A 26,924-nucleotide genomic window follows, 5' to 3' on the forward strand; every position below is an offset into this window, starting at 1 on the left:
TATTTCTCTAGGATATATTTTAAGGAGTGGGATTGCTGGAACGTATGGTAGTTCTATTTATAGCTTTTTAAGGACACGCCAATTGATTTCCAAAGTGGTTGTACCATTTTACATTCCCACCAGCAGTGTATAAGCGTTCCAGTCCCTCCACAGCTTCTCCAACATTCATTATTTTTTGTTTTTTGGATTAATGCCAGCTTTGTTGGAGTGAGATGAAATCTCGTTGTAGTTTTGATCTGCATTTCTCTAATGGCTAATGATCGTGAACATGTCCTCATATATCTGTTAGCTACCTGAATGTCTTCTTTAGTGAAGTGTCTATTCATATCTTTTGCCCATTTTTTAATTGGGTTATTTGTCTTTTTGCAGTTGAGTTTTTGCAGTATCATGCAGATTTTAGAGATCACACGCTGATCAGAAATGTCATAGCTAAAAACTTCTTCCCAGTCTGTAGGTAGTCTTTTTACTCTTTTGGTGAAGTCTTTGGATAAGCATAAGCGTTTGATTTTTACGAGCTCCCAGTTATCTAGTTTTTCTTCTACGTTCTTTATAACGTTTTGTATACTGTTTATGCCATGTATTAGGGCTCCTAACGTTGTCCCTATTTTTTCTTCCATGATCTTTATCCTTTTAGATTTTATATTTAGGTCTTTGATCCATTTTGAGTTCGTTTTTGTGCATGGAGTGAGGTATGGGTGTTTCATTTTTTTGCAGATGGATATCCAGTTATGCCAGCACCATTTGTTAAAAAAACTGTCTTTTCCCCATTTAACTGTTTTTGGGCTTTTGTCAAATATCAACTGCTCATATGTGGATAGATTTATGTCTGGATTCTCAATTCTGTTCCATTGGTCCATGTATCTGTTGTTGTACCAGTACCAGGCTGTTTTGACTACTGCGGCCGTCCAGAAACTATTGATGTCAGAAAAAAATAATGTCAAATGCCTGTGTGGGTGATGGGTGTGGACAGGTCACCCCGAGGGTCAGCCTCAGGCCTCTCACCCCCCAATCCTGGGCCCAAATCCAGCCACACAGACCAGAAGCAGTCGGAGGGCGCAATGTCTGGGAAGGGTTCCCCCTCCCAGCAGACACTGGATCCCAGCCAGGATGGGCCTGGCCCCCCCTTCACCTCCCCTAGCCCTGGAAAGTTGCCCCCCACACCCTGCCCAGGATCCTCAAGGCCAGGAGCACAGCTCCCCTCTCCCCCAACACATGGTGGCAGGAGCCCCTCCCAGCTCAGAGCACCACGTCAGGGGCAGCTGCTGTGCCCACCTGACCCTGGGCATCCCTGTCTGACTTCACGGGCCTTGGCTGTTCTGAACATGGCCTACATCAAGGCCGTCTCTTGTCCTGTGTGCCCTGATGGCTCCCTCCCAAGGATCCTGTGTCAGCTTCATGGTGACTTGCAGCCCTGGGTCCCGATTCAGGGCGGGGTGTCCGAGGTCCTCTCCTCCTACTCTCACTGCTTGGCACTGGCCCTCCACTCACACCACTGCATCCTGCAGCCTTTCTCAGGAGTGAAACCCCTAGGACACCAGGGACATGGGCACAGGTACAGCCCCTGCCTCATTCCCCAGCACCTGGCAGCAGCGCTGTGGTGGCTGGGAGTGACGTGGGGCTGTCGTGTGGTGCCAGGGTCTGGCCAGAGGAGGCATCAGAGTCCAGGGACAGGGAGAGGTCTGGCTGAGGAAGGCCTTCTTGGAGCCGGGCACCCTGCTTCCTCTTTCTGGCGTCCAAGCCTGGGAGGCTGGGAGGAGAAAAGGCTGGGAGCAGAGCATGGGAGATGCAAAGCAGTGATCAGAAAGGGAGCTGGGTCTGTGGAGGTGCCCCTGGGGGTCTGGGAGAGACTTTGGGGAAATCCTGGGGCAGAATCTGAGGAGCTGGAGAGTGGGGCTGAGGGGGAGCCGGGCACTGGCAAGGGGAGCTGAGTGCGTCTGGGGCTGGGCAGACAGGCCATAGGCCTCGTTGGGGAGGACTTCCAGGGCTGGGACAGCGGAAGGTGGGAGTGGCTGTCCATAGGAGCCTGGGGGAGCCCCGTCCACACTGGGGGGGCACCTGCCCTATAAGTGGGTTGTACCTGTGTGCCCTCCTGGTCCCTCCTGTACCCAGCAGTGGTTTGTTGTCCCAAGTGAAGCAAAACTTCCTCCAACCAGCCAGAGTTCCCCCGGCCTCATGAAAGCCAAGGCCCTACAGTCCTGGGCAACGTCTGGCCCAGGGCAGTGGTGGGTGGTATTCTGGCCGCCCTTGGAGACCAACGAATGAACTCAGGCTTTCCCTGGATCTCCCAGCTCCACCCCCCGTCCCCCCACCCCCCCCAGGTGAGTCTCAGGGTGACAGCTACGACTTCTGGGAAGGAGACAACACATGGGGCAGACCAAACCCTGCTGTGCCCCTGGCGTGCTGTGTGGCCCTGAGCAAGACCTTGACCTCTCTGGACCTCAGTTTCCACATTTTCAGAGTAGGGACAGGGTAGCTGGGGTCTAGACCAGCTGACAGCTGGCAGCAAGTACCCAGGTGCCCTGAGATGTCGGGGGTGCAAGGGGAACCCTCGAATCCCTAATTTCCCAGCATCGGATGAGGCAGCTCAGGATGTTCTGAGCTGATGGCACCGAAAGTTGGCTGTTCTGATCTTCCGTCTCCAGGAGCACATCCAGTGTCCACAGTTTCTTTCTTGAAAGAAGAGACAGACAGACAGGCAGACACAGAGTCGATGTCTGGGTGGTTCCTAAGGGGCTGGAGGAGCTGACAAGTGGGGTGGGGAGGTGTAGAGGGGCTGGGATGGGCCTGAGGGTGCCTAGTGTGGGACTCTGTGTGGCCTGCAGCCTGGGGTCAGTGTGATGGGGGCATGGGGACACAACAGGCCGGGATGCTGTGTGGCAGCCCCCTAGTACATGTGAGATTTGTGGGCAGACCCTCTCTGAATGCAGGCTGGTGGACGGGGTATTGATGGGGGCTCGGCCCTAATCCTGCCCTGCTCAGGGAGTGAGCTAGAGAGCCGATGATGGATGGTGCTGATAAGGCTTGTCTCCAGCCGCCCCGGAGCCACCCTTCTGCCCTGATATTCCACTTAAACCTCTGAGCTTTGGACATGGGGTTTATTAATGATGTAAATCACCCAACAGGAGAAGCAGGAACTGGGCAGGGCCTCACCTGCAGGCCCATCACTTTCCGTCCCCTCACCTTCGGGCTGGACCCCAGCTCTGGTCTCTCTCAGGCACCCCCACCTCCAACTCAGCACCCCACAGTCCCCAATGCCCAGCCTTGGGCGCCTTGCTAAGAGCTGCCTTCCCAGGTGAGGCCTCACCTGAAGCCCAGGTGGACAGGACCTCTGGCCTGAGGGGCCCCTCTGCTCCATCCCAACTTCATCTGAGGGCAGGGGGAGGGGTATGCTTCATGGCTTCGGACAGGCCCTCTATGCCCAGCACAGAGTCCACCTCTGAGGTGTGTCCATCAGAACCCAAAACCCTCACATTTGGGCTTGGTGGGGGGTTGGGGCCTGGCCGTCCAGCAGTCAGCTAGCTGGCCTGGGTCACACATGGCTGTCCTTCTTGCCTCAGTGAACCGGGCTGGGAGCGGACAGCCCACACGGTGTAGGTGGGGCCACAGCATGACCGAAGGGGTGCAGGGATTCAAGCACCTGGCTTTGCCCCACACCTGCCGTGAAGTGGTCTCCCAACCCAGGCCCTGGCCGTCTCTGGAGGAAGAGGTCCCTGAGCCCAGGCAGCTGGACCCTGTACACCCCCCCCCCATTAGTGCCTGGGGCTGCCGGAATCAAGTACCACAAAGTGGGAGGCTGATAAGAACACAAGTTTAGTTTCTCACAGTTCCCCGGTCCCCCAGCTTCCAGAGCAGTTCTTGCTAGAGGGTGCTGGGGGGTCGATGTCATAGAAGGCCGCCCACCACAGGTGCTCATTGCTATCAGTTCTTCCTCTCGGGCAGCCGAGGGGGACAAGGAACCGGGCAGACACAGTTAGCCGGCATGAGCCCCTAGATCAGCCTGGCATGGCCTTTTCTCCTGTCCCATTCCCCTGAAGGCTCCTGAAGTGACTCTGTGTTGGGGAATCTGTCCTGTCCCCCAGTCCCACCCCCATCCAGGGGTGTGAGGGCCCTGCCTTGTCCACACCCAAGACTCTAGCTCCTCCACCCCCGTACCCCATGAGCCAAAGTCTCACCTGTTTCCTTGCTGGAACTGTCAGCCCCCGTCCCCACCAGGAGTTTCCAACCTGTGGCCCTGGATCTGGGTAGGGGACAGAGCTGTCACCAGCCCTTAGAGCCCCCACCGGTGTGAACACTGGGCAAAAAGCTCTGCTTCCCCAATTGAGGCAGCCCACCCCAAAACAGGCCTGGGGAGTGGGCTTGCCCTGAGCAGGGTGACTCAGACCACAGCTCACACAGTGCAGGTGGGGCCACAGCATGACCGAAGGGGTGCAGGGATTCAAGCACCTGGCTTTGCCCCACACCTGCCGTGAAGTGGTCTCCCATCCCAGGCCCTGGCCGTCTCTGGAGGAAGAGGTCCCTGAGCCCAGGCGGCTGGACCCTGTACACCCCACCCCCACCCCCACCCCCATTAGTGCCTGGGGCTGCCGGAATCAAGCACCACGAAGTGGAAGGCTGATAAGAACACAAGTTTATTTTCTCACAGTTCTGGAGGCTAGAAGTCCAAAATCAGGGTGTCGGCTGAGCTGGTCCCTCTGGAGGCTCTGAGTTCCAGGCCTCTCTCCTAGTGGCGGGGGTCGGCCAGGCTTGGTGTTCCTTCTTTGGCTTGCAGATGCATCACTCCAGCCTCTGCCTCCGCTGGCACATGGCCTCTTCCCTCAGTGTCATCTCTGTGTCTGTCCTTTCTTACAGGACACTGCTCAGATGGGATCAGGGCCCACCCTACTCCAGTGTGACCTCACGTTAACTCATCACATTTTCCAAACATGGTCAGGTTCACAGGTGCAGGGGTTAGGACTTTGACACACATTTTGGGGGACACAGTTCCATCCGTTACACTGCCCGTAACTGGGGTACTGTGCCCTCAGCCTGCGGCATGCTCACGGATTGCCCCTCTGCTCTCCCCAGTGAGCAATGGGCCTCTTGTGGGTGGGGGTCCAAGGGGCAGGCGCTCGCTTCACTGGGAGTTCGGGAGACAACTGCTCAGCCATGGCCGCGCCCCAGCTTTAAGGGAAAGGGTCTCTGGGAACTGGCTTGCATTTCCCCTTCATGCTGGTAACAGAGGAACAAGAGACTGAGTGAGCAGGGAGCCCTCGCCGCGCCCCCCCCCCCCGCCACTGCACCCAGCTGAAGGCCTCCATACGGACTAAGGGATGGTGTGAGTTGAACGGAGGGCCCCGAGCTCATAATCCCAGCTTGCTCGAGGAGTTGGCAGACTAGTAGATGGTTGAGGGGCATGGGGAGGACAATGACCCCTGAGGGTCAAAGAAACCGAGGGCAGGCAGTGTGTCACCCGGCGGGCGGGTGGCCGAAGGATGGATGACAGAGCTGAGCCCCTAGGACTCACTGACAGTGTGGCTGGGGCACGGCAGGCCTGCAGGGAACCATGATCTCTGTGCCCGAAGCTTGTTAGAGGATAACTAACTTATTGTTGCTTTTTCTTCATTACGAAAGGGATACATTTCAAAAGGGACCTTGGAGAAATACAGACAGCTGTAGAGAAGAGAACAGAAGCTACCCATCCGGCTATCACTCAGGCACCCTTCCTTCCGTCCCCAGGAAGGGTTAACTGGGGCCAATAGCAGCTCTGCAAGTGCTCTTCTTTGAAGCCCCCAGCCCCAGGCACTGCTCCCCGGCCCCGTGGTCTCCACGGGGGTGTGGGTGCAGACAAAGCTGTGTTCATCACAGCCCCAGTTCGATGATAGCACAAGGGTCCCATTCTCTGCCAGCCCAGCTGTGTGCCCTCCCCCAGCACCAAGAGGCAAGTATAGTAGCCAGCCTGACATCAGAGCGCCGGTCGGACATCCCGGGGGCTCCCCAAGGGCACAGCTCAGCTGCTGGGCTGCAGGGCGAGTCCCAGGAGGGTGTACTTGGGAAATGAGGGGGAGGGCATAAAGACAGCTGCGAGGTGACCCCAATGTCTCCATGGGAAACTGGCTGCACTTACTAATCTGTAGTGAACAATTATGTGAAATTGTTCACTACAGATTAGTAAGTAAGCCCGTGCTTACCTTGCTTACTGGGTACTCCGTCCCTGTCAGTGACTGTAAATTGGAAAAGAGGCTTTGATTCTGTAGGAAGGTGTTGTGGGGTTCGGAGAGAGACAGATGCCAGCCATACCTAGACGCAGAGTGCTTGATGTGGTGAGAAAATGTGAATTTGTTCACTACAGATAATCTGGTAAGCAAGATATGCACGGTGCTTACCTTACCTATTGGATAACCCACCCCTGTCCACAGGGAAAAGGAACTTGTGGAACTCAGGACTGGATGACAAGTCTACCCCATCCAAGTGGCCAAAGGCCTCCTATCCACCCCCTGGTTTCACAGAGGACAGGAGGTCTCTGTCTGAGGCTGTAAGGTGGGCTGATCCTCATGACACCTGTGTCCCGGGGCTGCTCGGAAGGTTGGAGAGGCCACAGGGCAGCATCTGGCACCCAGATGCCCATGTCATAGTCATCCAGTCCAGAGAGGTGAAGCAAAGGAGTGGCCTCTGAAGGGCCAGGGGCATCCGGGCTTCCTTTCCCAAGACCCTTCTCGGAGAAGCGGGTGGAGGGGGCAGGAACCTAAGCCTGGAGACGGCTGGGCCCAGGTGGGCACCACAGAGCTTCGCCTGGAGGGGTGGGGAATGGCCAGTTGGGGAGCTGAGAGGATGCGCCCCGCCCGCCGCGACCTTCCCTACTGGGAACAAAGGCCGCAGGGCCGGCGGCGCCTTTAAGGTCGCCCTGCTGCAGGTTCGGTGCCGGGAGACGTCGGGAGCCCCGGGGGACCGCGCCGCCAGCAGACAGGAGCAGGTTCCGCGGCCACTGAAGCCCCACCGCAGCCACCCCCAGCGGTTGCTGCTGGTCACTCACTGGCCCGCCCTGCCTCGCTGGCGCGGTGAGGGCAGGGCGGCCCGGACCTCCCCTCCCTTCTGGGCGCTGGCCTGGCTCGGGCTGGGCTCGGCAGGGGACGAGGGCTCCGCGGGGCTGGGGGTGGTGGGAGGCCACGGCTCCCCGGAGTCAGGGAGCAGAGGGAGGCCGGGGGCGCGACGGAACCTATACCCGGGTCGGGCCCTGCGAGCGATGGCACCGGTGCTTCCCCCTCCGGCCGCAGGGCGCAGTGGCGGGAGCCGCCAGGCGCAGTGGCGGGAGCCGCCAGGAGAAGCCTCGTTGGCCCGAGAACCGACTCACGGCGCCCCCTCCCACGTCCGGCGAGCAGAGGCGCGGCGCGAAGGGAAGATTAGATCCGCTCCCGCTCATCAATTTTCTGTTTAATGTCACCGGGCCCCATTGTGGGAGAGGAAAACACGTCACCCAGGCCATAAATTTGCGATTATGGCGCCTCTGGCCGCCTCCCTGAGCTAGGGGACAGAGGACGCCGCGAGCAGGTAGGCACGGCTGCCGAGGCCTCTGCCCGGGCCCAGCGCCCGCCGCCTGGCCCAGGAGCCTGAGTCAGGCGCCGCGGCGGTCGCGGTCGGGGCTACGCGCTTCTTCCGATGCGGGTCCATCTGCCCCGCTGCCGGCCCGGTGCTCCCGCGGACTTTGTTCCCGGTTCCGACGGAGAGGCTTGCTTTGTTTCCCCACCCGCCTCAGGAGGCTTTTTGCATCGAAGGTCTCTGTTATTAAAAAACACAAATAACAGCCAAACAAAATCCACTCCGTGGAAAGAAAAGGCCCAATTCGCCTCTGCGCTTCCCAGGGCAGAACAGGCAGCAGCCAGGCTCTGGGTTTGCAGGTTTGCGCCTGACCAGGTGAAGGGTGAGCAAGGCGCAAGGCTGGTGGGAGGAATGAGCTGGGAAAGGCCCAGGGCGCCTTTCCCTGGGGGGCCGCAGCTCTTGCCCTGGAGCAGCTCCTCCACTGTCCTCGCTTGGCCTGTTGGGAGAGGGGGTCTTCTGGAGATCCTCCCTTGGGGCACTTCCTGGGAACCCCCCCACCCAATGGCCACCTGGCTTGGTATTGATGCACGCTGAATTGGGGTGGAATACGTATTTGTGCCAGTCAGGAAAAATGTATCTAGTGAATGATTTTTAATTAAATGGATCAACTTTCCTGTTAACAGAAGAGGTGGTAGCCACCCTCCCAGCCAGGCCTGGAATGGTGGTTGGTGTTTGTCTGTGGTGGTGTCCCGGTAGGCCCTGGTGCTAGCCACAGAGGACTGGGAGGAGCCAGCTTTGCAGTGGCCCCGCTGCTCTGCAGGGATTTGGGGGAGGGATTTAAATGGGGATCCTTTAGTTTTGGTCTCTGTGTGCTACAGGTAACCAGGTCAAGTACCCCCAGCAACAGGAAGGGAAGGATGAGTCTATCTGCCTGCTCAACATTCCCCACAGCTCTGGGTTCTTCCCAAGGCAGCCCAGGAAGGAAGCCTGCAGCCTCAAGCACAAAGTCTCATTGGGGACATGGGAGAAATGTCCTGGGGCTGGGGGACAAAGCAATACTGTGGTCCCCGGCTCAGGGTAAGGGGTAGGGTGGGCCCTCCACCCAAGAGCTGGGAGTGGGAGATAAATGGGGAGCTCAAGGTCCCCTAACCCTGGCGGCCAGTTTTGCAGCAAGAAGAGGACAGGAGGATCACAGTGGTGTGACCCTGGGGGCGGCTGGCAGGAAGCTCCCTGGAGCTTGTGTGTCGATTGGGCAGCCCTCTGCCCTTTGGAGCCCGCTGCTGGGGCCCAGGTGGGGGAGAGGTGTCTGGCAGGCCTGGGGTCTCCCTAAGTCTCTGGAACATGAAGAAATTCAGAGTGGGCACTGGCCTTGTTGTCCTTGGCATCTCTGGGGAGAGGTGAGAGGCGCAGGGTGCCCTGAGTGCTGTAACTGATGCTCCGAGGGGCTGTGTGCACTGGAATGGGGGGCTGTGTGTGCTGGGGCGGGGGGCTGTGTGCACTGGGATGGGAGGTTGTGTGTGGTGGGGTGGGGGGCTGTGTGTGCTAGGGTGGGGGGCTGATGCATGTGGCCCCGCAGACCCCGGGCTGCCCCTTCCTGGTCCACTGCCCTCCTAGGCTGTCCCACCTGGGCTATCCCTGGTGGCCTGGGTTTTATCAGAGGAGACCCTGGTGCCCAGCTGCACCCCTCTCCTAGGATCCCCACCCTCCCGCCAGTCTGAAACCAGGCCCAGGAAGTCTAGGCCCAGGAGGCCCCGCCAGACATGCCCTGACAGTGACATGTGTAAACACACCCAAACACAGCAGGGGCGCCGCAGCGGGGCAGCTCACTCTGCACCTCCTCCTGCCTCCTGCAGCAGGAGGCCCGACTGTGGAGAGCAGGCAGGTGTCCCTCTGTGGGGACCCAAGTCGGCTCTGGCTGGGGGCATGCCTGGAAGGATGCCTGAAGCACCCTTCCTAGGACCCACCTGCACATTTGTCCCCACGAAGGGCAGTTTCGATCTGGCTGGACTTTCCTTCCGGGGTCTGGGCCCCTGTCATCAGCAGGACCCTTCCCGAGGGATGGGAAGACTAAGGGCTCTGTTTGGGGGTCAGCTTCCTGCAAAGAGAAGCCTTAACTTCTTAACCCAGCAGACCCCCACACCCCATCTCTGCTCTAAAGGACAAGGATGGCGTCCCTGAGCACCTGCTACCCTCCTCCTTTTGCCTGCCCCACCCCAGCCTCAGCAGGCCTGACTGCATTTTGGGAAGGAGCAGAGGGTGGCCTTGGGGAGCACAGCTGGGTGCCGGGCTCCTCCACCCTTCTCCAGCCTTGGAGGAGAGGGGACAGGGCACTCACAGTGACCTGACCGGAGGGGGCAGGGAGGTGGTCCCTCTTCTCGAAGCCCTCTTCCTCACCCCTGGGGGCTCCAGGTCTCTCCCCACCATCCTTGGCCCATTAATAGCAGTAACCACAATGACACTAGTAAAGTCGAAGGGAGGAGCCTACCGTTGGACGCGTCTGCCCGTTTATTAAAATCACTTTAATTTAACCCAGATGGGTCTCCTCATTGATAACCTCCCACAAGGAGCACACTGAATTATACTCGCTGTGTGAACACACAGGGTTATATTTAGCCACAAATTACCACTCTGTGTTTAACAAGCACATTCGCTGAGTGGGGAGGGGGCTGGGCAGCCTCCTAACCTGGCTGGATGAAACCAGCAACAGCAGAAATTCAACAGCATCCAGGGGACAGACAGCCAGGAAGGCTGTCTGACTTCAAAGTCTTCCTCCCCAGCTGCTCTTGTTGCTTTTTAAAACTTACTATGGCTTCCCAAAGTCAGCGGCCTCGGAGATGACCTTTGCCTGCAGGTGCACCCGCGCCTCTCCAGCGGGTGTGTGCAGCCCGTGTGCACAGCCCCAGCTCCGGCCCTGGTAGGGGAGCCACCAGGGCCTGGCTGGGAACCCTGGAGGTGGGTGCTGGAGGGACCTCCTGGGGAGGTGTGTGACTGGAGGACCCTCCCGGCCCAGTCTGGTTCCTGGGCCCAATCACTCTCCTCAGACTCCTGCCTTCTGCCTCTGACCCTCGGCTGGAGGGGAGGAGGAGGTGGCGCTTGGGATTAGGGTGGGGGGGCTCCTCTCTCAGAGCAGCCCCCTACCCTGCCCCCTCACCCTCTGGGCCCAGCAGGGCCAGGTGCATAATAGAGGGGCTGAGACTCGTGACTATAACCGGAGGCTTTGTTTCCGGTGGGGAAACCCCCCCGCCAGTGCATTCTCTGGGCTGCTGGGCAGCTCCTTTCCCTAAGGGTCCTGGGGGATTTGCACCCTCCTTTTTCCCTCTAAAGGAGGCCTGCCCCAATAACACTAAAGCTCCCAAAGATTAGAGTCTTGGCAAAGACAAAAGCCACCCCCGACTCCTAGTCACGAATCCCCTGTAGCACCCTGGGAAGGACCACAGGGGTCCCCAGCGGCTCCCCCCAGCCCCACCCCACAGCTAGGGCCACAAGGACACTGGGTAGGCAGGAGTGCCAGCAGCTCGGTGCCCGGAGAGGCAGTGGGAGGCACTTCTCAGGTCCAGGCCCATGCTTCCTTGGGCACTCTGTGGCCTCTCTCCGCAGCCCCTTCCCACCTAGCACACCAGCATGCTGAGAGGCCTAAAGAGAGAAATCAGCTCCCACATCTGGTGGCTGAGAGAGTCGGGCGGGGGGGGGGGCGGTGGCTGGCTTCCTGGAGGCTGGGCTGATCCGGGCTGCAGCAGAGCCCCTCCAGGCTAGCAAGTCCCAGGGAACCATGTGATGCCTCATCAGGAAGGAGGGCTGCAAACTCCTGATCCCCAAGCTGTCCTTTGACACCGAGGAGGCTGTGGCTGGCCAGGTGCTGGCATGGGCGTTCGGTAATCCTGCTGTCCTAGAGACGGAGGCTGGGGTTCTGACACCCATCTGCATCCCTAACCCAGGCCCTAGCCCCCCCACCTCTTGCCTGAGCCCAGGCCAGCCAGTGCATGGCCTACTCCGGGCAAGTGCACCCCGTGGGAGGAGACACCCTACACCTGCCCTCATACACGGGTCTGCCAAGCCCCGGCCCAGCTCTTGGCCTGTCCCCCTGCACACCTGGTGGGAAGAGTTAAGTCAATTTTTGTCGTCAAGAAATTGTCTCTCACTTGCCCTTTGACTAATGGCCCAGGGAACAATGGATAGACAACCAACATACAATTACCGGAGCGAGTGGATCGCTGCTCTCTGGCTCAGGCAGGCTTTTATTTGGAGCAGCAACTAATTCACAATTTTACGTAACTCACCTGACCCCCCCCACCCCCTTGTGTTAGAAAACGATGTATCTGCCGATTTCAGACAGAGTGGGATCGCTGGGACACCTCGATCTGCTCGACTCTGGTAGCACCGCGAGGGGGTTCGGGGGCGGCTCTGGGGCTGGTTCTGGTGCTGTGAGTTCCCTAGGCCAGGGAGGGGAAGGCAGGCTCCCAGGAGGGCTTCATGTGTGTGTGTGTGATGCAAACATGTTGATTTGTGAATATGCACATGGTATGTGATGCCTCTGCATATACGTTTTGCGTGCATGTGTGAGTAATATAAGCATGTTGTGTGAACACATGTGTGGTGTATGATGTATGTTTCATATGCTTATGCTTGTGAAAGTGTGATGTGTGATGTAAACAAGTTGATGTGTGAACACGCGCGTGGTGTATGATGTATGTTTCATATGCCCGTGCATGTGGGAGCGTGATGTATGTGATGCAAACATGTTGATGTATGAATGCTCATGTGGTACACAATGCCTATGCATGTGCAGATGTACGTGGGAGTGTGACTTGTTATAGTTGTGCATGTGTGTGTGATGTGTGCGTGCATGACATGAGCACACATGCATGTGTACACGTAGACGGGCTGTGTGCATGCATGCGAGACTGCACAAGACTGTTCTGTGTCTGGGGGTGTCATGTGACATGCTCAGGCATCAGGACATGACTAACAGAGCAGGGCATCCATGTGTCTTCTCGCTAGGCCAGGGGACATGTACAGGGGTGTCTACCACGTGTGTGCACATGGCCTGTCAGACTGCTAGGGCCAAAGCAGCAGGGGTCAAGGACTCCTGGACATTGTCCCAGGCCTGGGCAGGGCCTTGGGGCTGAGCTGGGTGTCTGTGAGCCCCCGTGGAGCTGGTCGCATTGGGAGCCTCCTGCCTGTTCATTGTAAAGCTGCAGGCCATTGCAGGGATGGCCATCCTGCTGTCAACACTGACCTCGGGTTTCATTCTCTCCTCTCTTCCTACCCTTCTCCCCCTCTCCGGGGTAGAACACAAGTTTGCAGACCCCCATACCATGTGCCTCTAAAATTAAAAACATTTGTTAGCTCTGGACAGCAGAGAGAGTAAGAGAGGAAGCAAGGCGCTTTCCTTGGCTGATAGCATGCCTGGCCAAACAGCACAGGAGTCTGGGCAGCCTGGCCTTCAGTGGGGGACCTGGGAGCTAATTCTGGTGCTGCCCAGCTGTTGGCAGCCTGGGCAGCTGCCAGCCCCTGGCCGCATCCAGCAGGCCCCTCTGCAGCTATTTGCTGTAACAACTGTTTTGAAACAGTATTGAAAAATTTGTTTCAAGTTAAAGCTGGGAGAGGAGGAGCCCAGAGGTGGGCGGAGAGGGAGGCTGTGCCCCAGGAAGTAACCCAAGGGCTGGGCACTGCTGGGTTCTGCCCATTCCGCAGCCTCTCCTAGGATAGGATGGAGGCTTGAGGGGCAGTCATAGGGCATGGGACTACCCCAGACATCCCCTGGGAGGCTGAAGCTGTTCTTCACCCCCGAAGTGAGGAACCTGGCTAGGCCCAGCACAGGGTTCTGAGGCTGCCTGCAAAGAGGGGAGGTCTGGCTGCAAGCCCACAATGCCCCTCATACCCCAGGCAGTGGCATGTGGCTGTCTACTGTCTACAGCCCGCAGCTGGGAGTAGTTGGCAGCCATCAGCCAAGCTCTAGGATCCATAGAATCCCACGCTGGCCCGGACAAGGCTTGGGGCCCTGGAGAGGCTTCCCAGCCATAGTCCCTACACTGGAGGAAGGGAGATGGGGCCCTGTTGGGGGACCCGTCCCTCCCTCACCCGGTGGGGATTGGCTGGAGCCCTGGCCCTGGCCCCCAGCCTGCGGGGTCGCCGCCATGTGCGCTCGGGGGCTCGGAGCGGCTCCAGGGGTCGGCCCAACGCCGAGGGGCTCTCTGGGTTCGATGTTTTCTTTTATACGTCTTTTTATTTTAAACGGAGCTTTAAAAATTATTCTTGAGTTAAGAAAAAGAGACGGAAAGACAAAAAAGACGAAAGAAAAGAGAGAAAGAAGGAAAACAGGGAGAGAGAAATAAAGCTGGACAAAGAGACCGGCCCGCCCCAGGGCTGGAAAATTAGCTCATCAGAGCGAGCCAGTCAGTAGAAGGCAACTCGGCTTCCAATCCGGAGGGGAAGACGCCGTCCCAGAGAGGCGCCCTTCCCGGGCCGGGACTCCGGTGGCTGCGGCCCCGGCCGTGTTAAGGAGCGCCCGGGTTGCGGGGGGCTGGAGCCACCGGGCTGGGGGGCCGGAACCGCGATTTCGCCGGAGTAGGGACCGACTTGGGTGGCTCTCCTCCGCTGTGCATAGGAAGCGGGCGGCCCCCACGCACCAAGCGGGTTCGGGCTTCGGAAGAAGTGCGTTCCCCGCACTCGCACGCCCGGGCCTCGGCTCGCAGCGCCGTTCTGCAGATCCCTCAGCAGAGCCCGGTGGTCCGCGCCCACCCCTCGCCCCCCTCGGCCCCCCACCCTGGGACCTAATTCAATCGTCCCCGGCCTAATGAATAGCCGCGCGCTAATCGGATCTGCGGGCGCTTAGGGGGATTTGCGCGGCCGCCTTCCACCCGGCCGGCCCGAGCGCACCGCGGCCGCTGCTCCCTGGAGTGTGGTTTTGCGTCGGCCGGTAGGCAGCGAGGCGGAGGCCGGACCGCCACCCGAGCGCCGCCGGCCGTCCCGCGAGCTCCCCTGCGCGTCGGCCCCGCGCGTCCCCCTCTGCTTACCTGCGCCCCGGCTCCCCGGAGCTCCCTTCGCGGACGCACCTCCCGAAGCCCGCGCAAGCGGAGCCGGGACTCGGCTGGCGGGAAAGCCGCGCCCCGCCTGCCCGCGGCCCCCACCCGGGTCAGGGCTGCAGCGGGGGGAACGCCGGGCCTCGCCGCTCCCCTTTCTCTCGGCTTCCTTTGATCCGCGGGCTCCGGCGGCACCTCGGCTCCCGGGCTGCGGGGGTCGGCCCGCGGGGATCCTAGAAACGGTCCCCAGCTTATCTCCTTTCATCAAGCGGCCTTGGGCCGCCTTGAAACCGCTGAGCCAGTAATTGCTTTTTTCAGGAGGCCTAGTGCGGACTGGACAACAGCCAATCAGCGCCTTGTTTACACTCGGTGATTGACAGCCCGCTGGCAGAATGCCAACCAATCCCAGCGGTCCCGAGGGGACGGGGAAAGGAAGGAGGCGACAGAAGGCCTCGAGTTTAACACTTTCCTGCCCCTTCCGGAATAAGACAGTAGAGAATTCCTAACGCGTGTGAAATGTGTTGGTTGGCATCTGTGTAGTTTAAATATCCTTTTTTTTTTTTCTTCCCTCAGAGGCGGAGGTAGAGGAAGTAGAGATTCACATGGAAAAAGAGGAGGAAAAGTAATGTAGCCATCGCTGTTAGTACACCATCTAGACTCCCCAACACGATAAGTAGCTTTTGGGAGGAAACCAGAAGCCCCGGTGGCGCAGTGGTTAAATGCTCGGCTGCTAATCCAAAGGTCATAGGTTCGAACCCACCAGCCGCTCTGCGGGAGAACGATGTGGCAGTCTGCTTCCATAAAGGTTTACGGCCTTGGAAGCCCTAGGAGGCAGTTCTACTGTCCTATAGTGTCACTATGAGTCAGAATCGACTGTATAGCAATGGGCCTGGTTGTTTTTTTCCTTTTCTTTTTCGGGAGGGGAGAACCAAATTCTAATTGAAATATTGGAGGAAATGAAGAAAGTGGTTTGAATCTGATTACGATAAAGATAATTGTTCTATGAGTTTTTAAATGAACATAACTGGGGCGAAAAATGAGCAGATGTGCAGGAGAGCAGAAGGGCTTTGAAACACTCCTCGGTTCTGCATCCTAAGAAAAGCCCGGATGATCAAGGTGAACACGTTTCAAAAATCTTGTTGCAGATGAGGAAAGGGTAAGCCTTGTCTTAAAAATCAATCCCCGAGCTTCATTTTGATTGTGGCTCTGTTCCACTGTGTGGCAGGAGGGGATAAAAACCGAGCAGCCAGATAGCTGGCCAGCGACGCGGGACCATCTCCCACGGGCTGGTCTTCACTGCAGGGGCGGGAGGGGGCCAGGAAGGCCGCTTTGCAGCCCGGGCAGCGCAGGCCACGGTCGTGCAGACATTCCCGAGCCTGTCTGTAGCTTGGGCCTGAGCACGCGGTGGCCTCTGAGTGGTGGAAGGGTCGGGTAACCAAGGAAGGCCTCTAGGTGTCGACGCCCAGCCTACCTACATCCGGGTGCAGCCACCTGCCAAACAGATTCTAGGTATAAAAAAGGCTTGTGCTCTAACCGGGGTTGCTGTTTCTTCTCTCGGTTTTCCGTACATCAGAAGCCAAGAAGACCTGCTAGATTAAAAGAAAAAAAAAAAAAAAAAAAACAGCCACCAGCCTCCCTCCGCCCGGACACGCGCTCCCACTCACCCCTGCTCGCTCTCCCGCCCTCCGGCACCGCATTCCCATTCAGGAGCAAAGATCTGCGCAGAGAAGCTGCGCAGTCGCCGGGCTTGAATTAGGCGCCATCGGGCTCGGTAGTAGCCCTGCTGCTCCCTGATTGGCAGCTCCCTGGCCCGGCGCCAGCCTATTGGGAGGCCTGTTTACGCCAAATGAGTGGCACGAGCTCCCGGCCGTGAAGGGCCGCGCGGCCAATCAGTGCGCGGGCTGCTCGGGGCTGAGTGGCACGGGCTTATTAGTATGCAGGGCCCGTGGCTGGCCGCGACGGGCTGCAGGTTTGAGAGCCGCTCTGGATGGGCTCGCTAGAGTCGTTGTTGTGGAAGCGGTGCGTGCACGGCGCAACAGTGAGCACACTGAAAATACCAATAGGAATACAAAACAAAGTCACATTTACTGATTTAATTGTATTGCATTCAGTTGTATCCAGGAAACAGCCTCCAGTAAGTAACTGAAATTGCTTTCATTTTTTGTTTTTGTATTTTTATCATTTTATTTTTACTTTAGCTTTGGGGATTTACATATATATATATATTTTTTTTTTTTAGCAAAAGAAATTCAGGGTTGTGATTTTTAAAAAATATCTAACTTCCCTTTAAAACTGTTAGGATGTCGAGCAATCTTTTTTTTAAAAGATGGACTAGAGAGCGATTTTTTTTCCTCTGAAAAATCTTATCGATCGGTTTAAAATCCCCCCCCCCGTAATGCGTCCTTGCTTTGCTCTCAGCGCTTGTTGTCTCGATCGACACCCAGCATTAAAAATAAATCATCGCGACAGCACAGGGGTCTCCGGGCTGCGTCCGCGCGAGCCGCGCTGTGGCTCCGTTCTGGGGGAGGATTGTCGGCGGGGTCCTGGTGGCCTCCAGCGTGAGCCCAGCTCTGAGGAACCACAAACGAACCCCCAATTGTTCTCCCACCCCACTCCGGCCCCCTCCCCCAACAGTCCGGGGACTGCCCCACCCGGCCGCCCCGCCGCGCCGGGAGTCGGCCGGCTCGTAGTGGCCGCGGTGACCATGGCCGCTGCCCAGAGGGACTCCCCGCCACCGGCTGGCCGCGGAGCGGGGCCGGAATGCAGAGCGCTAAGGCCGAGTTTTTCGGGTTTCGCTTCGCGGAGCCTAATTCATTCCAAATCATTTCAGAAATTTTTTTCGGGGGGGGTGGCGGAGGGGACGGAGCGAGGCGGGCATAGCGAGCAGGTTTCAAGTCGCGCGTGGCGGGCAGCGCGCGGGGCTCGGGCCGCACACCGCGTGGTGGAGTCTGCGGACCGGTGCGCCCCCGGGCGGGGGGGGGGGCCGCGGCCCTCGTCTCCTCTCCCGGGGACCCAGGCAGCCGTTTCGCAGGGAGCGGGTTCTACCGCGCAGGAGCGGCCCGCGCCGGGAGTGTTTTGCTCCGTCGGCCCGTAGGCCGCGCGGCGGCGGGCGCCGGGACTTGGGTGCTGGTCCCCGGCGCGGAGGGAGCGAGCACGGGTTTTTAGATGCAAAAGTCAAAAACAAAGCAAACCTGAAAGAGCCCGCGGCCGCGGGAGGAGGGGCGGGAGGCTCCGGGTAGCTCCGGCCACCCTGGAGGAGCTCGGCGTTCCAGGTCTCTGCTCCTGCCTTTGTCGCCCGGTGCCCTCAGTTCCACCACCCGACCCGGGGCTCCGGCCCCGTCCCGCCGGGCTCTGGAGTTGGGGGAGGGATCGGGGCCCGAGACGCGGGGAAGCGGCGTCTCAGCTCTGGGTTGCGGGCGCTGGGCCCGGCAGGGCGGCGACGGTCCTCGCCCCACTCCGCGCCAGGCTCGGCTCTCAGGCCCGGGAGCAGCGCTGGCTGACGGCCGGCATGGCGCTGCTTCTCCCCGGGAGCAGAGGACAGAAGGGCAGGCCGCTCGGGCCCTCGGAGTGGCGGCAGAGTGGGAGCAGCCTCACCACCGCCCTTGTGTGAATCCCAGGCTGGGGATGACAGAGAGAGGATGCCGCCGCGGGGCGGAGGAGTCCAAGCGCAGCTTCGGCGCCAGCCCGCGTCCCGAGAACTGGGAGCAGCTCCTGCTGCTTCTCGACAATTTTGGAATTTTTTTTGGGCGGGGGGGACCAGAATGCAAGACAAAAGCCCTGCACACTCGTCTCCCCGGGGGCCGCGGGGAGCTCGCACCCCCGTGCGCAGCCGCGGCCCCTCTCCCCCTCTGCGCCTTTGAAGCCGCAGGCTGGCGACCGCCCTGCCCTTTCTCCCTTCCCTTTGTCCCTCCCGGCGCCCCCGGGGCTCGCTCGGCGCCGTCTGCGGCCTGCAGGCCCTGGGCAGCCGGCAGCCCCTCCCCGGCCCGGCAGGCAGCCCCTCGCCGCGCGCCGCCCGAGCCTGTTGGTCGCCTGGCGCTGGCGTTGCAGGCCTGGGCGGCGGCGGCCACAGAGTGATTTGTTAGACCGGGGGAGAGCGCTGGGGATCCCCAGAGGGAAGAGAGCCCCAGACTCCTTTGTATGAAGTTGTGAGACAAAGACGACTCTTTGTGTAGTCCCCGTTTGTTTACAATGAAAAAGCTTTCCGAATAGATATTAAAAAAGCTTATCAGCTGAGCAAATATGTTTTCACTTAATACATTATGTTTTCGGTTATAGATTAAATCAGACACAAAATAGTCTGCAAATGAGACGTTGTAGGATCCGGAGCACTAAATATAGCAATTGAAGATGGTATTCACGAAATGGAAAACGTCTTAATCGTTTTCTTGTCACGGTGGAACGGCTGAAAAAAACCCAACAAGGTCTTGTGGAAAGTTCACAATTAAGAATATTGAATCTATCGTTCTCTCTGGTGTTGGAGGTGATATTAAACATTAAGACAATGCGGATTTAGGAAAGGAAGAGAAATATGCAAAACGAAGGAGGGCAAGAGCCCTTGGAGGGGCAGGAGCTCCCGCCGAGCAGGATTTCTCTCGCCGAGCTCTTTCCTCACCCGGCGTCTGGATTGTCCCCGATCTTGCCTCGGAGGGGACGCTCCGCACTGGGGGAGAGAAAAGAAGGGAGATGGGGGACATTTTCCGGTGGCTCTGGAGAGAAGTGGGGGTGGGCGACCGGGGGGACCCGGGGCAGGGACGAAGGTGGCGCTGGGGCCGGTCGAGCCCTCCTGGGCTGAGACCGGCGTGGGGTCTGCGAGCGCCGGGAGGCGCTGAGGGGAGAAAGTCCGTGGCGGATTTGGGGCGATGAGAGATCAATTTCTGGCTCTCAAAGCCTCCCACAAACTCCCAATCCGCAGACAAGATCCTGGGCGAGTTTGACTGGGGGGTGGGGTGACTGTTCCGGTCTCCGGGGGAGCGCCCGCCTCGGGGCAGCAGGCCGGGCACTGCGGGGTGGCGGCCCAGGTGCCGCCGGCGGCGGGCGCCCGGGTCCGGGGAGCGGCTCGGGGTCCGGCGCCGTGCTGGGGTCGGGGGGCAGCGGGTCCTGTACTCCTGGGGCGGAGGTAGGACGGCGAGTTCAAAAGACCGGACCGAAAGCCGCATGGCGAGGGGGATGGGAGAGAAAAGGAAGGTTATAAAAAAAACTCTTGAGGTACAATCAATAAAATTACTCGCTTCATTAGCATGGTTATTCGGTTAAGCGGAATGCAGTAAAAGTCGGACCTCGGAGTGGGGGGGGCGCAGAGCGAGCATGCACCCTGGGCCTTTTCTTCCGAGGCACCTTCGGGCAGCGGGGGAGGGGAGAGGGCGTGCGTGTGAGTGTGTGTGTGCGCGAGTGTGCGTGTGCGTGATGGCTTCGCAGATTTGGGTTTTGAACACCCTACGGAGCCAGCATCCTCTTTGCCGCGGAGCGCTCGCCACAGGGACCCGCGGGGGCGCGGGGGGAGGTGGCGAGTGGCGCGGCCCGGTTCAGCCCAGGCTCCCCGGGTGGTGCGGGCGCCAAAGGGTGCGTGTGCGCGCGGGGACCTGGCGTGGGGCCGGCTCGCGGTAGTGTGACCGGGCGACGCCTGGCCAGGCCGGCGTCGGGGTGAGGGCGGGCGGGGCGGGGACCCTGGTTGCCGAGTCCCCAGTCACCAAGTCTCCTCCGCTTGCCTCCGCAGACCATGGACCCGCACGGCGGCCGCCGGCGCGGCGCACGGCCGCCCGCAGAGGAACCCAGCCCGCCAGCCTGCTGACCCGCCTGCAGCCTCCGCCGCTGGTGACCTCGCACGCCGCCGCCCCCGCGCCCCCCGCCGCCCGCGCCGAGCCGCCCCCAGGCCCCGGCCTCGCTGCACCCGGGAGGCGGCGGCGGCGGGCTGGGGCCGGGGCCCGGCATGGATGGCCGCGATTTTGCGCCGCCGCCGCATCTACTGTCGGAGCGCGGGAGCCTGGGCCACCGCAGCGCCGCCGCCGCCGCTCGCCTTGCCCCGGCCGGGCCGGCCACGCAGCCTCCGGCGCACTTCCAGCCCGGGAAATACTTCCCGTCGCCGCTGCCCATGGCTTCGCCCACAGGTCAGTGCCGGGCTGCGTCGGGGCCGGGCGTGGGTGGAACGCTCGGGAAGCACACGGAGGCAGGGTTCGTGAGGAGCCTGAGCCTGCTTCTCTCTGCGCCCCTGCCCCCCGCAGCCGGCGGCCTCCCGGGGTCCTCTCGGGTCTCAGAGGGGCAGCCCCGAGGCAGCTAAAAATAAAGGTTTTCACCTCGGTGCCGTCCCCCTCCTCTGCAGAAGAACGAAATTCCGCGGAAATCTTTTTCCGCATTCACCGCCTTGTGCCGCTCCGGGCAGGGACAAGGAGGCGCTTTCTGCGGGAACAAAACGGCCGTTGTGAGCCAGGGGGCGGGGGCCGTGGCCCCGCGGATTTGGCAGTAAGCGCGGGGCGCGTTAATAGGGACTGCCGGTGTAAGACGAGCAAATCCTGTTTCTATATAAAGCCTTGAAGTGTCAGGGCGAGAATGCGTTTGCAGGGACGCATTGGCTTTAACAAGTGCCTCCGGTATCCTGCTAACGCGGACAAAGCGTGGCCAGCGCCGCCGGGCCTCGCCGCCCCGGGGCCCAGGAGCTCCGCGGCCCGGCCCGGGAGGGGGCGGCGCAGGGCCGCGCTCCGATGATTTCGGTGCAGGCGAGTGCAAGCGAATTTGCTCGAAGAGGAGAGAGCCGGGCGCCCGGGGCTGGGCTTCGGGGGGCGGCCGCGTGGCAGTCCTCTCGGGTGCCCTCCTGGAGAGGGCTGTTGTAGCCACGGTGCCCCAGGCCTGGAGAGCGGTCCTGCCTCGGGTAGTTTTGAAATTCTTTTTTGAGCAAGGTCGGAGGCGAAGTAGTCGCGGCTGGAGCCTGGCGAAGGGGACAGCTGCCGGGGGAGACAGCGATCCTGGTCAGCTGCAGTAGTAGAAGTTTGGGGCAGAGTTTTCATGATGATGCCGGGCACAGCCTGGTGGCCTCGTGGGGACCCCCAGATCACCTTGGCATGTCAGCTGTTTTTGTTTACAGCTTGCCTTAAACATCAGCAACGTTGTTTGCAGTTTTTTTTTTTTAATTTGACAGTAAGTTATTATTGGTAGCTCGATGAACTGTGAATACTAATAAAATTATATCTGCGTTAATGGGATTACAATTAGTATGTGGATTAAAAAGGCAGTGACGGGGCTCGAAGGGAAAATACCAGAAAAGAAAAATGTAAAAAAAATATGGAAAAGAAAAATGTAAATTTCTGAAAAAAAGAATGCCCAAAATTGCTCAATTACTAATGGGCTTTCAGCATTTACAATAGGAGGGGATTCCCAAAAGCTGGAGCAAGCCGGGCTGTGGCTCCCCGGCTCTGGGTGGCCGGGTCCTGCGCCTGCCAGCTAGCTCCCTGCTCAGGGAGAGCTTGCTTTTGCCCGCTGCTCTTTCTTCCCTTGGTTGCTTGTCTTCCTTTTCTTCCTCTCCTTCTCTTTTTTTCTCTAGATTTATCACAAGAAAGAGAAAGAGAAAAAGTACTTGCCTGAGCAATTGGTGCTTTTAAAATCTCTCTCCCGCTGTCCCTGTGGTTATTAAGTGTCTCTTCCTGCCCTTTCATTGGAGGCGCTGCCCAGTTCAGCCTACACTGGGGGGCGAAGGGGGCTCGTGGGGGCTGCAGGGCCAGGGCCTCAGCTTCCTGGCCAGCCCTTCTCCTGGTTGCAGGCTGGTGGTGCCTGCTGGGGGTGTGTAAGGGGGGGGATGGGGAGGGAGAGCTGCCCACCCCTGTGTGTCCTCTAACCTGGCAGGTAACCACACAGCCGACACCAGCATTCCTGGTGTGGAACAGCAGCTGGGGCTGTCCCCTTCTGGGGAGGCCAGGCGGATTCCTGGGCAGAGCAGCTCATGTGCTTTTCCTCCCCACTCACTGGCCACAGCTACCAGGTCTGGGTCAGCCGCCATAGCCCCCTTCCTACCATCATTTCCAGACCAAGGCTCCACCAAGTCAGGTGGGAACACGGTGGGGTGACCGGATGGAACCTTTGTCTTGCTCATTCCACGTGGTTCTCCGAACATAGGCCACGGAGGGTGGTGGACACCGAACTGGCCATGTCCTGGGCTGTGTCTTGGGTATTATGTCTTGACCCCAGATCCTCCCACTTCCCCCATGCACAAGGCACTCTAAAGGGTGCTAGAGACCCCCAGGGGATGCTAGATGGGGGCTGCAGGACCACGTGCCCTTGCTCCCGGGCCATTTCTACCCCGTGGGGGAGCGAAAGCCCATTGTGCTTGGAGGTGCACCGCCCGTTTTCGCTGGGAAGCCCAGCTGATCCGGCCAGCACCAGGCATCTGTAGCTGAGAGCCTTTGAGGCTGTGGAAAGCCGGTTGTTTAAAATTCAGCTACGTCTATTTTTTTTTTAAAAAAAGGGATCACACCCCAGATCACTTTGCTTTGGTCTGTGTCTGTGGTCTAGTGTAGGAAAAAAAAAGCAGAATCAAGTTAAATTTTTTTGCATTTCACGTGCAGATTTCCAAATGACCACTTTGACGGACTATCTCCCCATTTCCCAGCCACCCCTCCCTCCACCCACCGCCCTGCTGAAAGGAAAGGGCCACATGTCCCCCCGCCATTTGTCTGATTCTAATGTGAGATGAGGGGTGGATGCCCCAGCCTTCTGAGGCACTGCCCCCTCCCAGGCCGCTTGGGCGCCTGCTTCGCTGGGCCGAGGGTCTCCCCGCCTGCGGCTCAGGCTACTGCCTGGCCTCATCCCCACCCAGTGCTTTCAAGATGTCAGCTACAGGGACCCCAATGGGGAAGCTGGGCTCCGGAGCCTCCCATTGTTTTTCTAAAACTGAAAGTGCTGATAGCTTTATAATCGGGCTGCGGGGTTTTATGGCAAAGTGCTTTTACAGTAACCTTGTCACCGAAAGGTGCAATTAAAATGTTTGGAATCATTATTTTTAGTGCAGTGTTAGATTTTGTCTCTAATACAGATGGTCCGGAGGCAAAGCTGTGAAATCTAGGGGGGAAAAAAAGGAAAATCAACAACGAACCAGCCCAAGATTTTTCATCAGTGCTACCGCCTCGAGCAATTGGGGAATCTCGCAGCCCGCAGAGTGGCTGAGTAAGGAGGCAGCCGGCCTGGGGAAAGCCCAGACACAGCACCTCCTTGTCCTGCCTGCTGGCAGGGCAGTCCCCTCCCCCTTCTTCAGCCTGGTCAGTCCCGGTCCTCCGCCTTCTCTTCCTGATGCTGTTCCCCATCTGGGTTTGAATAATCTGGTGGGGACTCTGAGCCCCTGAGTCCCCTCCCCGTCCCTTCTCTTTGGGGTGTAAATGGCCCCAGCTAGGGAAGCCAGGCGCCCCAGGCCTAGGGTGGTTTGGGGTGAATAGGGAGGTCGATATGTGGTGGGAGACGACAGCAAACTTCTTTTCCACACGAAATGCTTCCGATCGCCATTCTCAAAAAACTCAGTCGAGAAACAAGATAATTTCATAGTGTGAAAAGACCCCATAAGTTTCCCCTCCCTTGTCACGTGATATTTTTTGTAAGAAAAAAAAAATACATTTTCGTAAATACCTCATTAACTCTGTGACACAACAGAGTGTGTCTGCAACAGTTACCAACTCTAAGTAGGTGTGAAAAGAGTTACTTTCCAAGGGGTCTACCCATCCTGCCTGGTAAGTGACAGAGCACAGAGCGGGGACATCAAAGCTGCCACCGAGCCCAGAGCCGCGGGAATCCGGTGGCCGCGTAGACCGTAGACCAGCCTGGCTTTGGCTCCCCCATCTGCCCGCCCACCCCACCAAAGCCCATTTTTGGAATGTGGTTTTTTTTTTTTCCCCAGTGGGGCTTAAACTGCCACCTTGTCTGATTATCCCTAGTCTGAGATACTGCGTTTTCTATAGGAATATCCAGGTCACGTGAGCAATAAGGCAAATTAGTGAGGGAGGCAGGGAGCTGCTTTTCGAAAATAGCACGTCTTCCCTGCAAAACACACGCACCCCCAAATGCTTTCCTGTTATTCTTAGAAATCCCCCTTGTCTTTCTGCGAGACAGGGTTCAACATAGCCCGCACAGGCAGGACAAAACGCACAGGAGACTCTTAGAATAACATGGAGGAGGCTAAAAATACCCCTCAGAAACACACATAAAAAAGCCAAATCCAACAACAGAACGAGCTAAAAATATTCCAGGCTTTGGCAAAGAGCACGGAGTTAAATAAATTATACAAGAGCCATTCATGGGAGCAAGTTGACTTTCTCTCTTACGGGAACTTGGTTCAAGCTAATAAAAATAATAATTTACTAGCCACTGAGCTTTGCATGGGTTTAAATTTAATTGGTGGGGCTTCTGGCGTTTGTCACTTCTTGCCATTAGTGGGTTTGCCCTGGCCTGGAGTGGGGTGAAAGGCGCCCTGGTGGCACAGTGGTTAAGCACTCAGCTGCTAACTGCAAGGTTGGTGGTTCAAACCCAGCAACCGCTCCTCAGGAGAAAGATGTCTATAAAGCCTTGGAAACCCTGTGGGCAGTTCTACACTGTCTTATAGGGTTGCTGTGAGTGGGGATCCACTGAAGGGCAATGGATTTGGTTTTTGGCTAGGGTGGGGTGGGGAGGGCATGCCAGCCTGGGATCCCTGGGAGCAAGGGGAGTGCCCTCGACGAGCTGGCCTGAGTGTGGGGCAGGAGGACCCGGAGGCCAGAGGAGGGAGGCCTCGAGAAGGGGGTGGGCACTTCGGCTATTTTAATTCCATAAATGACAGTACGCCTTTAAGAGTATGTTTTAACAATCGAGATACACTCCAGCAAGTTGATAGGATGTTTGCTGTCAACTTACATATGTCATCAGAGCGAGCTGTGAGCGTAAATAATGTTCCAGCCCACGGACACTCTGCAGCCTCTGTGAAGGCTGGCAGGTAACACCCTGCTCCTGGCCAGCACCTCTGCTCCGTGTCTGTGGGCAGGGGCCAGAGGAGGGCAGGAGTGGGAACCCTGGAGCCTTCCTTCTTTCCGTCCGGGCCCTTTGGCTGATGCCTCTCCTCTCAAGGGAGTTCCCAGGTCTCCCTACCAAAATAAGAGTGCTGGCAACTCCTGTGAAGTGACGTGAGGCTAGTGCTTCTTCAAGCAGCGGGTATTCTAATTCGGCCACTTCCCAAGAATTGTAAACTTCCACTCGGGATCGGGGTCAGGGTAGCCCTGTTGGCACTCTCCCTTTCTTGGTTGTCCCTTAACCAAATGCCCCCAGAAATCCCAGAGGACTACATTTCCCAGAATGCCTCATCTGGCTCCAGGGTCTGAGCCTGGGACCCGTCACATTCCTGGAGCTGGGAATTCCCAAGGGAGGCCGCTGGGATTGCTTTCTGGGCTGCCCTCAGTGCCCCCTTGTCCTTCCAGCTGGAAGAGAGGCCTCAAGGCCTGCCTGGCTTCCTCCTTTACCATAAATATCAGACTATAGGCCCCCCCAACAAATAGGTGCACCCCCCCCCTTTTAAGGCCCTGTGCAGCATCTGCCTTGATTGTCTTGGGTGACCCCCAAAGCCACAGGAGAGGCCTCACCAGACTGCCTGTTCTCAGCCCCTGAACACGTCCCTCTTCTGGAGTTGCCTTAGCAGGGCCCTAATGGCCCTCGGGAGGTCCTGTGTGGCAGGGACGTGGAGGCTTCCCCTGAGTGGCATCAGGGCCAGATCCTGACTAGGCTGTCCCCTTCATGACATTGGTGTGGCAGTCCCCATTGCCCTCTTCACATCTTCAGACGGCCGTAGTCCCTGCCTTACTGACCCGGTTCTACCCTGACTGGCAGTTTCCAAAACGAAAGCTTTGCCGGTGGCCGAAGTTTCTGCCTTCAATCTAGTTGTCCAGCGAAGTGTCTCAAGCCTGCCACTCTGCAGCTTCCTGGAGGGGAGGGGTCCTCCCAGGTTGTCTTGGGAGGGGCCTCCTGCTGGTCCCTCATAACATTACAGATGCTGTGAACAGACTCCCAGATGCAAAAACATGTCCTGTCTGTTTGGCAAAGCACTGACTTGATCTGCTGGGCTCCCGCCCCCTCGCCAGCCAGGGATGTCTCTCCTGGGCTTCCCCGGTCCCCATTAGCCCTGGGACCTCATCCCTCTCACCAAAGACATGGTATCACAAGCCAAAATCAAAGTCACAGCCTAAATACAAAATAGCCCCTACCAGTGGGGCCATGCCTAGAGGGGCCAGAGTGGAACTGCTCGGTCTGCTCCCTGCCGCCCACATTTTTATGGGATCACGCAGGCCTGTTTGTCAGTGGGCTGCTCTTGTTTCTTGTAATATGTATATTACTGACTTCCGTGGCCCCACGTGCAAGTGGTACCCCTGAGGCTCTGGGGATGGTATGAGGACTGGGGGT

At 58.5% G+C, this 26,924-nt stretch overlaps 2 protein-coding genes across 4 annotated transcripts in view; one reads left to right on the top strand and one right to left on the bottom strand.

Moving 5' to 3' along the window:
- Positions 1 to 5,249: 5,249 nt before the first annotated feature.
- On the bottom strand, positions 5,250 to 14,855 carry LOC126062912 (collagen alpha-1(I) chain-like). Its single transcript, XM_049860940.1, has 2 exons — positions 14,529 to 14,855; positions 5,250 to 7,752 (listed from the first exon to the last, which is right to left on the bottom strand). Exons 1-2 carry the CDS (start codon positions 14,797 to 14,799, stop codon positions 7,589 to 7,591), a joined length of 435 nt encoding a protein of 144 aa, XP_049716897.1. The 5' UTR covers positions 14,800 to 14,855; the 3' UTR covers positions 5,250 to 7,588.
- Positions 14,856 to 20,410: 5,555 nt separating this feature from the next.
- BAHCC1 (BAH domain and coiled-coil containing 1) overlaps positions 20,411 to 26,924 on the top strand; it is a 67,836-nt gene continuing 61,322 nt past the window's right edge. For all 3 annotated transcript variants that reach the window (XM_049859935.1, XM_049859936.1, XM_049859937.1), the window contains exon 1: positions 20,411 to 20,638. In XM_049859935.1, coding sequence (XP_049715892.1) covers positions 20,461 to 20,638 — 178 coding nt within the window. In that variant the 5' untranslated portion in view covers positions 20,411 to 20,460. The remainder of the gene's footprint in view (positions 20,639 to 26,924) is intronic.

Source organism: Elephas maximus, chromosome 19 (assembly GCF_024166365.1).
Source record: "Elephas maximus indicus isolate mEleMax1 chromosome 19, mEleMax1 primary haplotype, whole genome shotgun sequence".
Classification (NCBI taxonomy): Eukaryota; Metazoa; Chordata; class Mammalia; order Proboscidea; family Elephantidae; genus Elephas; species Elephas maximus.

What these genes read in the sequence shown, in the direction of transcription:
- LOC126062912 (XM_049860940.1), bottom strand. Translation starts at nt 14,799, where the DNA reads ATGAAAGGAGATAAGCTGGGGACCGTTTCTAGGATCCCCGCGGGCCGA. An exon ending in TCCGGGGAGCCGGGGCGCAG is followed by an intron (nt 7,753 to 14,528) that starts GTAAGCAGAGGG and finishes TTTTAATAACAG; the next exon opens with AGACCTTCGATGCAAAAAGC.